At 57.3% G+C, this 11,761-nt stretch overlaps 2 protein-coding genes across 3 annotated transcripts in view; one reads left to right on the top strand and one right to left on the bottom strand.

Annotated features, from left to right (window-relative positions):
• Nucleotides 1-2,689: 2,689 nt before the first annotated feature.
• Nucleotides 2,690-10,334, bottom strand: LOC102374116 (solute carrier family 22 member 6-A-like). 2 transcript variants are annotated; one of them, XM_014526516.2, is made up of 10 exons: nt 9,064-9,429; nt 8,013-8,116; nt 7,613-7,767; nt 6,845-7,013; nt 6,427-6,550; nt 5,426-5,541; nt 4,673-4,887; nt 3,930-4,038; nt 3,586-3,789; nt 2,690-3,408 (listed from the first exon to the last, which is right to left on the bottom strand). In XM_014526516.2, the coding sequence occupies exons 1-10, from the start codon at nt 9,427-9,429 to the stop codon at nt 3,321-3,323; spliced, it is 1,650 nt and encodes a 549-aa protein (XP_014382002.1). In that variant the 3' UTR covers nt 2,690-3,320. The 2 variants fall into 2 exon arrangements, with proteins under 2 accessions (XP_014382002.1, XP_025049346.1); XM_025193561.1 differs by lacking the exon at nt 2,690-3,408 and having other exon boundaries at nt 3,607-3,789; nt 3,930-4,076; nt 9,064-10,334.
• Nucleotides 10,335-11,020: 686 nt separating this feature from the next.
• The window catches only part of LGALS12 (galectin 12), a 4,315-nt gene continuing 3,574 nt past the window's right edge, over nt 11,021-11,761 (top strand). Inside the window, exon 1 of the mRNA XM_014526514.2 lies at nt 11,021-11,038. Coding sequence (XP_014382000.1) covers nt 11,021-11,038 — 18 coding nt within the window. The remainder of the gene's footprint in view (nt 11,039-11,761) is intronic.

Below are 11,761 nucleotides of genomic sequence, written 5' to 3'. Positions count from 1 at the left end.
GCTATCAGAATAGAGAAATAAAGGCCCGCGTACATGGATGGATTGAGGCTGGGAGATGTGCGTGTAAAGAGATGGGAGTAAATATCAGGAAAGAGAGAGATGTGTAGCTGAATGGATTCAAGGATACTTATCAAGCAAGAGAGAAGATGGATGAATGGATAGATGGATTGGGGAAGTTATTTGGATAGTTAGATAAAGGGTTGAGTATATGGATGGGTGAAAAGAAGAGGAGATACATGGATGGAAGGATGAGACTAGATATCAAGAAAGTTAGAAGGATGGATGGATGGATGGATGGATGGATAGATGGGATTGGAGTATCTGGAATCCAAGTAGGCTGCTTCTATCTCGGGCAGAAAAATCATCTTCCTCACTGTAGCAGAGAGTCTGGGGCTCTCTGTTCCTTTAAGGTAGAAACAGCCCAGCTGGGGAGCACTGCAGGGCAGGCAGGGCTCAGCAGCTGCAGGTCCCCATGACCACAGGGCAATTGGACCAGGTAGCAGGCACCTGCAGGCAGTCCCGGCAGTCTGCTGACTAAAAGGGCAGGGCCCAGGGAGGCTATATGCCTGAGGCTTGGGCTAGCGAGAGAGTCTCTCCCTGGCAGCCACATGTTGAAGAGCTCCTGGCAGCAGGGCTCCTGAAGGGACTGTCTTGTCTGTGGAGCCCCAGGGAGGCTTGGGGAGCTTGCAGGGACAGTCCGGGGCTGGGAGGTCTGCCAGCACTAGCGGTGAGGGAAGACTTGCCTTCTTAAAGGGGCAGAGGACTTCTTTCCCTCTTGTTGTTTCTGTTATAGCTTGGGGGCTTATGTTTCTGTTGTAGTTACGCCGGTGGTTTGGGTTGGGACTGTAGGGACGGTATATGGTACGGAGGTCCCATTCGTGCCCAAGGGACACACAATCACCTTGAGCCCTGCCAGGGGCTGACTCAAGGCTGGAATGACTGTTGAGCCCAAAGTGGGCAGAGTGAGGCCACAGAGCCAGACAGGGGCCAGGAGCCGGGTGCTCGAGGGAGGCACAACCAGACAGGGACCAGGGGCTCGGTGCTCAAGAGAAGTGCAAGCAGACAGGGGCCAGGAGGGGGGTGGGCGAGGGAGGCACAACCAGACAGGGACCAGGGGCTCGGTGCTCAAGAGAAGCGCAACCAGACAGAGGCCAGGAGCCCAGTGCCCAAGGGGGGCGCAACCAGACAGGGGCCAGGGACCCAACAGACAGGAACTGGGGGCCCGGTGCCTGAAAGGACCAAACCAGAGCTGATGCCTCAAACCCAGGTCTGATACAATGGGCCTAAGCTAGAAAGCCTAGCTAGAGTAAAGGGGTGGAGGCTGAGGAGGCCAAAGCCCTAACTAGAGAACAACATTACAATAACACCCACAAGGCTTGGGGCGTGGTGTAAGGAAGGATTGTAAGGTGTAAGGAAGCCATACAATTAGCCCCTAAGGCTTTAGGTACCCTGCAGGGCACAGTCCACCTAAGAGTCCTGGCAAGGGGCCTGGGAGCAGTAGAGACCAGTAGGGTGCCAAGGAACCCAAGTGGGGGTCCAATTGGACTGGGGCCACGTGAAGGCCTGTAGGCAGCCTCCCTATTATTATTATTCCATCAAGGTGCGGCAAGCGAGAAGGGAGGGCATCCTAGGCATAGAGCAAGACACAGTCAGGGCGCCACCAGGAAGCATCACAGCCATCCCTGGGACTCCAATGTGCTACACTGGCTTAATATATGCATCCCAATTTTGGAAAGGTGGATTTTGTTGTGGGGGAGGAGGGGTGGGGAGATGCATGTTGTATGGTCATTTGTGTTTGTAATTTAGTGGCACATGTGTATCATCTGTAGCTGCTGAGCTCTACCCCAGAGGTGGCTGCATTTCAGTGACAGACAAAGCCCAAACTTAATATCCAAGGCAAATAAGCAGCCAGGGAGGCTTGATGCTGATCAGTCTCATTATGGACTAATTCATTAATGACTTAATTGCTTTGCAGAAGACAGTCATAAATCAGGAGCTGGAGATGCCACTGCTGTATTGTGGTTGTGTGTGGAGAAGAGAAGACTGAGGGGGGATTTGCTCACAGCTTTCAGATCCCTGAAGGGTGATGACAGAGAGGGCAGAGACAGGCTTTTATCTGTGGCTGTAAAAAGCAGGACTAGGAGCAAAAGCCTTCATCTGCAGCAGGGGAAATGGAGGCTGGAGAGGAGGAGGAACTTTCTGACTCTGAGGGTGGTCAAGCATTGGACCAGGCTGCCCAGAGATGTGGTCCCTGGAGATCTGCAAGAGCAGGTTGGACAGATGTTTGGCTGGGAGGGTTTAGTCAGGGATGATCCTTCATCCTGCCTTGAGCAGGGGACTGGACTAGATGTGACCATAAGATCCCTTCCAGCCCAACTTTCCTTTGATCCTAAAACTCTAGGCATAGGGTATTGGCCTCTTGCAGTGTGTGTGTGTGATCTACAGCCTACATTGTCTTGGATGGATGGATGGATGGATGGATAAGTTGGTTGGGGATGGATGGATAGTTAAATAGAGAAGGTGGTTGGGGATGGATGGATGGGGTGTAAGGACAGAGAGGTAGACCAATAGAGAGAGAGAGAAAAAGAGAGAGAGAGCGTATGAGAGAGAGAGGTGTATGGGGATGGAGAGTGGGGCAGAGCGGCTTTCCCCCCTACCCCTGCAGCTGTTACAAAACACCCCAACGCACTTCCGTTTGCAACCAGGACTGTTTATTGCTGTCCCAGCTGCGCCCCCCCACACCCAACTGGCTGCATCTGGGGGTGGGTAAGGCCAGACCGCAACTGTGAGAGTCAAATTCATCCCTCCTGTGTTTTTTGCTGGGTCGGTGACAAGGGATATTGCAGCTTCCATGAGTGGTTGCCCTGGTGGCCATTGGGGTGTACTGCACTGATAGGGGGCTGGCCCCCTCACCGCCCCCCACCCCCCATGGCAGCAGGAGGTACAACGCCCAAGGAATGGGACAGCCTCCGCTAAAGAACAGCAGTGTGGTTATCTGATACCCCTGGAGGGCTGCAAAAATAGTCAGGCTGGGGGGTTGCACGCGTTTTTGGGGTCTGCGCACTCCTGAGAGCTTGGCTGAAGAGGTCCCTTTCCCCTGCCCCAGGCCTTGCGTGTGAAACAGAAGAGTCGTAATCATCATTACAATCATCACAAGGCCACTGGGTGCATGCCAAAAAAAAATAACCCCAGCCGGGGAGGTTCTTAGCTCAGGGGCTGGAGGGGCAAGTGTGAAATGGGTGTGCAGCCACCTCAGGGAAGAGATCACTTGAACCCACCCACCGCTGGTGGATCAGGAAGGCACCGGGTTGCCGGAGCCCTCAGCAAGTCTCTTTGAATAGCACTTTGTCCTGGTTCTGCAATGGGATCATCTCCTTGGTTTCCTTCATTGTTGTCTTCTTTCTGGACCTTTTGGGGGGGGACACAGCAGTAGGGGGACATGAAAAAGGAGTTTGCCTCACTCTGCATCCCCATACACCTCCCTCTTTCTCTCTCAGTCTGCCTGTCTGTCCATACACCCCATCCATCCATCCAATGTATTGGGGCACCACATTGGTGACCCCTATCCCCAAGCCCCAGACCAACCTGTTCTCCACCTCCTCAATGGTGTCTGGCAGCGGGACATTGAGGGTCTCTGGGAGGAACATGGCGATGAGGCCAGAGGCCATGGGGGCTGCCCCATAGGCCACTGGGGGAAGCCAGGGGAAGTACTCATCTGTCATAGTCATAAGTGGGGCCACAATGCCACCTACTCGGGCCATGGTGCTGCCGAAGCCCAGCCCGGTCTGCCTAGGTCCACAGAGATGTGAGCAAGAGGGACAGGAGAGGGTTAGTGCCATCCCTTGGAAGCCAAGAAGGGTGGGAATGGGTCAGAGTCTGGATGGGAGACTCTATACACCATCAGCATCAGGGGAGTGCCATGCTCTTACCTGATCGGGGTGGGGTAGAGCTCGGTGGTGAACAGGAACACGCAGTTGAAAGCAGCTGAGAGGCAGCCCTTGCCAATGACGGCCAATGCCGTGCGCACTGTCTGTAGGTCTGGGGGATGGCAACAGAGAAGATCCAAGGGCCTAAGGCTGCCCTGGATGCTGTGAGGTCCCTCCTTGGCCCCCCAACCCTTGTCACCATCCTTCCTGAGCTCCCAAGATCCCCATCCCTCACCCCCTTTATCGTACTTGCCCTGCAGGATGGATGGATATGTATGGAGATGGATGGCTGGATGGATGTTTATAGGGATGAATAGACAGAGGGATGGACAGATGTATATGGAGACGGATGGATGTGTATAGGGATGGATTGATGGATGGATGGCTAGGAGGATCTGATCTGGGGAGAGTGGGTGGGTCAATGGATGGATGAGGGGTCTGGGTGGGTGGATGAATAGAGAGGCGGTTGGGTATGGAGATGAATGGTTGGGTAGGTAGGTTGTTGGGTAGGTAAGTGTGGGGATGATGGCTAGGTTGTGGTGTGGATTTGGTGGGCATGGATGGGTGGTTGTGTAGGTGGGTGGGTGGGTGGTGATGGACGGGTGTATACAGGGATGAATGCCTGGGTGCTGAATTGTCCATGAGGCTGAGTAAGTCCTATTCTAGGACTCCACCTAGTCCTGCCCCCACATCCCCTCCATTCTCCAGTACTCCCATCTCTGTCATGGGAGGTGCTCTGGACCCACCTCTGGACACAAAGATGTTGGCGATGATGACGAGCCCGGCCAGGATGAGGCAAGCCGAGACCGTCACCCGGCGCCCGATGTAGCTCATGGAGATGGTCGCCACCACTTTGGCTGGGAAGTCCACGGCCCCAAAGATGACCTGGATCAGGTAGATGCTGACCCCAAAGTTCTGCAGGTCCATGGCCAGCCCATAGTAGGAGAAGCTAGCAGAGAACCTAAAGCAGAGGGAGGAGATGACCAAGATGGGGAATCTCCAAGAGTAGCGGGCTGGACAGGGCCTTAGGGAGTCCAGCACACCCCATTTACTAAGAGGTGGGACAATGGATTGTCTGGGATGATTTGGACAAGGCTGATCCTGCTTCAGGCAGGGGTTTGGACTAGAAATGACCTCTGGAGCGCCCTTCCAGCCCCACTTCTCTACGATCCTATGATTTATGCCAACAAGGGATGTAAGATCAATGGAAAGTTGGACTGGAAGAAATCTCATGGGATCTAGTCCAGTGCCTTAGGTGTGTTAGATGACCCACAGAAGTCCCTTGTAGCCCAACTTATCTATGATTCTATGTGGGGGTGTGTGATATGTGAGAAGATACGGTATCTGCTTCCCACAGTGCACTGGGTGCTCTACGTCATTGCTGCTGGGCTAAAAGGCCCGGGGTTGGCTGCTATAGACGGATCAGGGGTCAGAGCCTAGACAGGGAGAGAGGTCTCTTGGTTTTGGTGGTGAGGGGAAGGGCATTAAGTAGGTCTTACCACACGACGGAGAGGCAGCAGAAGATGCGGCGCACAACTGGTGTCCGCACCAGGTCAGAGATGGTGTAGGAGGACTTGACTGTGGACAACTCCTTCTCCATGTTGGATTTCAGGATCTGGCACCCCCAAGGGAAGAGAAGGGTTAATCCAGAGGCATCTGGCCCTCCCCACCTCCACTCCCACCCTGTTGTGAAGACTCAGCGATGGCCAAAGGGCTCAGATGTGCTATGATCCCAAATACTTTGAATGTCAGGTAAGGGAGACATCTCTAGGCAAAACATAAAGGGCCCCTTTTTGGGGTGAGCACTACTAGAAGTACTACAGTAGCACCTGATCAGATTCCCCCCCCCAGCAGGAAAATCAGAGCTTCAACATATATGCAACTTTACTAGTAGAAATATGGTAATATCTAGAGGTATGTGGCTGTGCCCTCCCGCCAAGATCAGGACCCCATTGGTGGTTTTGCTTTATTAGCTGTATTACAATAGTGCCCACAGCCTCCTCACAACCTCCCCCCATTTCAGGGAGACAGTATTAGTAGCATTAAGGTAGCATCTAAATTATTTTTCTTGTACCAATAATGAGATGCCAGTTATTTGCAGTATTGTGGTAGTGTCTAGCTGAGACCAGGGGCGCTTGGTTATGAGATGCATGCTATTAGTAATACTATGGTAGCCCCAGCTGAGACCAGGGGGCCTCAGTTACCAGAGGCACACTATTTGCAGCATTACATTAGCCCCTATTGGAACCCAAGGGGCCCTATTATGAGATGCACACTATTAGCAGAATTATGGCAGCCCCCATTACAGCCCAAAGGGGCCTATTATAAGATACCTGTTATTAGAAGCATTATGGTAAGGCTCAAGCAAAGTCCAGGGGCCCTTTTATGAGATGCCGGTTACAAGCAACATTACAGTAGCCCCCTATCAGAGCCCAGGGGACCCTATTATGAAGTGCCCGTTCTTAGCAGCATTACGGCAGCCCAGGGCCAGGCTCTGTACCTCCACCGTGATCTTCTCCCCTTCTTCCTGCTTCCCGTTGACTCTGGCCACGTGCCGCAGGACCCCCACAGCCCTCTCGGCCTTGCTGGTCAGCAACAGCCAGCGGGCCGACTCGGTGAACCACCTGGGTGGGGGCAGAGACCGTGGATGCCTGGGTTCTCTCCCCAGGGCCTGGGCTTGGGGGAGACCCTGGGGGTCTGTCATGGGAGGTGAGGAAACGGAGACAGGGCAGGGCAGAGGGCTACCTCTGAGAGGGCAGTGGCACAGCTGGGGAGAGAACCCAGGTGTCGGGGCTCCCAGCCCCACTGCTCGCACCCCCCCACCCAAAGAACCCAGGCATCCGGGCTCCCAGCCCCCCTGCTCCAACCCTCAGCCCCCGCTCCCCTCCCAGGACAGGGGAGAGAAGCAGGCATCCTACCAGGAGTAGCAGAGGAAGAGGAAGAAGGGGGCGGAGACGGCAAACTGGAGCCAGCGCCAGTCACTTATCCCATAGGCAACCCCGGCCAGCAGGATCTGTCCCAGGGTGTAGACGAAGCCGGTGATGGCTATGGCGATGGTGCGGTACTGGGTAGGGATCCACTCCACAACTGGGAGGCAACAGGACCCCCGTCAGTGTCACCGTGCCCTGCTCCCGGCCCCAGGTCCAGCCTGTCGGGTCTGGGTCCCCCCCTGGAATCTGCTCCAGTCCCAATTCAAATGAGTTCAAGATCTGGGTCCCCACTGAAAGAATGCCCCTATCCCAGTTCAAACCAGCTCCGGATTTGGGTCCCACTGGGAGAATGCCCCAGTCCCAGGGAGCACCAGGTGCTGTACAGAGCCCCCAGGCCAGAACTGGGGGGGCACTGGGTGCTGAACAGATGCCCAGGCTGGGATCAGGGGTACTGGGTACTGTCCAGAGCCCCCAGACCAAGACCGGGGAGCACCAGGCACTGTCCAGACTCTAGAGGCTGGAACTGGGGGTCACTGGGTCCTGCCAAGACCCTCCAGGCTGGGAGTGGGGGTCACTAGGCTCTGTACAGATCCCCCGAGCGGGGACCAGGGGTGCTGGGTGCTGTACAGACCCCCCAGGCTAGGACTGGGAGGTGCCAGGTACTGCACAAACCCCCCAGATGGAGATCAGGGGTGCTGGGCACTATACAAGACCCCCAGGCTGGAACTGGGGGCACAGGGCGCTATCCAGACTCACCCAGGCAGGCAATGCCAAGCCCGAAGCCGGACAGGGCCATGCCGCTGAGGAAGCGGAAGACGCAGTAGCAGATGAAGTTGGGGGCGAAGGCAGTGCAGGTGCCCATCACGGCCATCTGCAGGAAGGACCACACCAGCAGCGGCTTGCGCCCAAACCTGGGGCCAGGGCGGCAGCATCAGTTACAGGCAGAGGTGAGATCGGGGCCCTGTGACAATGGACACGCACCCCCTGGCCAAGATCGGGGGGTGCCAGGCGCTGTACAGACCCCCCAAGCTGGAATTGGGGGGGCACCAGGGGGTATACAGACCCCCCAGGCTGGGATTGGGGGTTGCTGGGGGCTGGACAGCCCCCCCAGGTTGAGATCGTGGCCCATGGGTGGGGTAGGAGGGGTGGGACTTACCTGTCCGAGAGCCCCCCCAGCACCAGGGCTCCCACCAGTACCCCGGCCATGTAGATCGACTGGGCCATCTGCCGGAGACTCCGGAGGTCGCAGACCAGGTCCCACTGCAGAGGGGGCAGGGGAGGGGAGACCCTAAGATGCCCGGACATTGGCTGGGGCATAGCCTGACATGTCAGCCCCTCGCACAAGGATCCTGCCCTTGCATGAGGGCCATGACCCCTAGGGTGATTGTGGCCCTTGCGGGGCCTGATCCTGGTTTGGGGGCTCCCTGTACTGCTTCAAGGTAGGGGTGGGATGGGATGAGGGAGAGGCTTCCAGGGCTGGCTGGATGGGTGGGTGGTCAATGGATGGATGGATGTTTTTGGGGGGCTGGACAGACAAATTGGTAGAGGGGCAGCAGGGAGTATACGGGGATGGCTGGAGCCTGTATGGGGTGGAGGGATGGATCACTAGATGGATGGAGGGGTATTGGGGTGTGTACAGGCTGCCTGGATAGATGGTTTGGTGAAGAGATGATGGCATGGATGTGACAGAGGGAGGGGAGGGACAGTGGGGCACCATGGGGATGGATGGACGGACAAACGCCTGGTGGCACACGGCGGGGTGCAGGTAGAGATGTCCATTTAACCACCTATGACACCGACTATTCATCCTCTTTATTCCTCTTTCTATGTATCCCCAACCGCCCCCTCTGTCTGTCCACCCCCAAATATCCCTTCCCTCCATCCATCCAACCCCAACTGCTCCCTTTACCCAGCCAGCCAGCCAGCCATCCCCAACTACCCCTCTAGTTGTCTCTCTCTATCTATCCATCCATCTATCCCCAACCACCTCTTCCATCCATCCATCCATCCATGTCCAGCTACCCACCCCAACCATCCATCCCCTGTCCCCAGCTGTCCCCTTCACCCATCCATCCATGAATCCCCAACTACCCCTCTAGCTGCCTATCTCTCTATCCATCCATCCCCAACCACTCCTTCCATGTATCCCTCCATCTATGTCCAGCTACCCACTCCATCCATCCATCCCGGCCCGCTCCCGGCCCCACCTCAGTGACGATGGTGGCAGCATACACGCTCCGGTCATAGGTCCAGCCATCCACACATGCCTCTGTGTCCACACGTGTGCCATTGCCCTCTGTGCCATTGGGGTCCAGGAGATGTCTCTGGGCAGCCACATACCGCCGGCATTTTTCTGGCTGCCCGTTCCTGTCCAGGGGCACCAGGTCCAGGCTGGCATTGAGGTCACTACCGCCCGCCCAGAGCTGGCAGCGATGGCTGGGCACGGCCGCCGTGAAGTTCTGGAGGAGGTTGTGACTCGCCATAAGCACGATGGGCACGGTGAGCAGAGCCGTGTGGATCACCTGGAAGCGCCCCATGCCCCCAACCTGCTGCAGAAACTCAGCGAACGTCATGATCAAGCTACAGAGATTCCTCTTCCCTCCAGAGATCTCACTCCTGATCCACTGGGATTATGTTACACAACCCCAAAGGAGCCCAGCCTTCCCCCTCCCGGCTCCAAACTGGCTTCTCTGGCTTTGCCGCGGGGGCTCCGGCTTCAGGGAACAGAGGAGGATCTTGGCCTTGTCCCCCTGTGGTTGGAAAACAGAGGGCTGGCTGCTGGCTCCCGGATGCCCCGTGGAGGAAAGCCGTGGCTGAGTGGGAGGTCAAGCCTTAGATGCCCCGACGTTGGCAATTTCAACCCCCTTCCTGGCTGTTTTTAGCCCTGCCGGCAATTTCAGGGTTGTTTTTTGTCCTCCAGTCTACTTCCCTGCTGCTAATTTCACCCTCTTCTTGCCAGTTGCAAACCCTCACCTGACTTACCTCAATTCTCTGCTGGTCTATTTGACCTCCTCCTGGTCTGTGTCACCCCCTTCCTGCCAATTTCAAACCCTCCCCTTCCTGATCTCAAGCCTCTGCTTGCTAATTTCACCCCTTTCTGGTCTATTTCACCCACCTCTGGTCCAGATCACCCCTTTCTCACCAGTGTCAACTCCCTCCCCTTGCTGGTCTGTCTCCTTGGCAATTCCACTTACTTGTTCCCTATCTCAACCCCCTCCCCTCCCTAATCTCAATCCTCTTCTGGTCTCTTTCACCCACTTCTGGTCAATTTCTCCCCCTTCCGGTCAATTTCATTCTCTTCTCCCCGGTTTCAAACCTTCCCTCTTGCTGAGCTCAATCCCCGTCTTGGCAATTTCACCCTGTTCTGGCCAATCTCATGTCCCCCTGGCTAGTCCCAGGCCTCCAGTGCTGGCCCTGGTCTCTCCAGCTTCCCTGTCTCCCCACCCCCCAACCCTGTTGTGGGTGGAATGGGGGTCCAGGAGGGGGATTATATAAGGGTTTAATCGGCTCGGTGGGTTAAAGTTTTACTCTTGTTTGACGGGGATTAACTGGGGGAGGAAAGTTAGAGGAAGGGGGCGGGGGGGTCTGAAGGAATGTGAAGGCACGGAGAGGAAAGGGCAAGGGAGGAAAGTGCATTGGATCGGCCTGGATCAGATGAGTGAAGGAGGGTGGTGATGTCCCTACCTTTGCCCCCATCACAGGGACCCTGGAGGCTGGTCAGAGCTGGGCTGGGCTGGCGGGGGAGGAAGGCTGGGAGTCTGGGAAGCAGAGAGAACATGCAGTCAGCCTGGGTATAAAGCAAAGGGTTAGAGGGCAAGAGATGGAGGACTGACGCCTAGTGATAAGAGTGGGGCCCCAATTGTCTTTATAGTGCCTGGGGCCCCCTGATCTCAGCCTGGGGGGTCCATACAGTGCCCAGAGCCCTCTGATGTTGGCCTGGGGGGTACGCACAGTGCCTGCAGCCCCCTGATCTTGGCCGGGGGGGGCGGGCAGTCTGTACGGCACCCAGCTCAGAGCCTGTGACCACTCCTCCAGCCGAGTGCCAGGGCCCAGACGCTCTCACGGCTCGTGGCCCCTCCGTGGCTGCAGGACCTGGGACCAGAGTCCAAGGGCAGGTGGGGGCGGGGGGTGGGTTCAGCCCTTGTAACTGACCCGCGGGACTTAATGAGAAACATTACTCAGGTAATTAAGGAGCTCCGGAATCCGAGCCACCTTCCAAGGGCTGCGCCACTGGGGCACAGAGGCTGGGCAAGGCAGACGGATGTCAGCAGGGCAGCTGGCTTTTTGGAGAGGCCAGATGGCACTGTCCAGACCCCGCAGGGCTGGGATCAGGGGGTGCTGGGTGCTGTATGAACCCCCAGGCTGGGATTAGAGGGTGCTGGGTGCTGTCCAGACCCCGCAGGGCTGGGATCAGGGGGTGCTGGGTGCTGTATGAACCCCCAGGCTGGGATTAGAGGGTGCTGGGTGCTGTCCAGACCCCGCAGGGCTGGGATCAGGGGGTGCTGGGTGCTGTATGAACCCCCAGGCTGGGATTAGAGGGTGCTGGGTGCTGTCCAGACCCCGCAGGGCTGGGATCAGGGGGTGCTGGGTGCTGTATGAACCCCCAGGCTGGGATCAGGGGGTGCCAGGTGCTGTCCGGACCCCGCGCCCACCGCTTTCCGCGCATCGGGCCAGGCGCGCGGCGCTCGCAGCACGTGTCGGCCAACACTGCCCTCGTGCGGGCACTGCGGGGCCGGGGCGCGGGGTTTCCTCCAGGTCCCGTGCGGAGCGGGGCCGTGCAGCGCGCGGCGCCCCCAGCCTGGCCCGGGGGGGGCGGGGGGCATTCAGCGCCCGGGGCGCGAGCGGGGGCTTGTGGCGGAGCCGAGACCGGGGGCTTGGGCCGGTTTCCGCCGGGGACCGGGGCCC

Source organism: Alligator sinensis, unplaced genomic scaffold (genome assembly GCF_000455745.1).
Source record: "Alligator sinensis unplaced genomic scaffold, ASM45574v1 scaffold1318_2, whole genome shotgun sequence".
Classification (NCBI taxonomy): Eukaryota; Metazoa; Chordata; order Crocodylia; family Alligatoridae; genus Alligator; species Alligator sinensis.
This window is presented reverse-complemented; position numbering and strand designations above follow the sequence as displayed.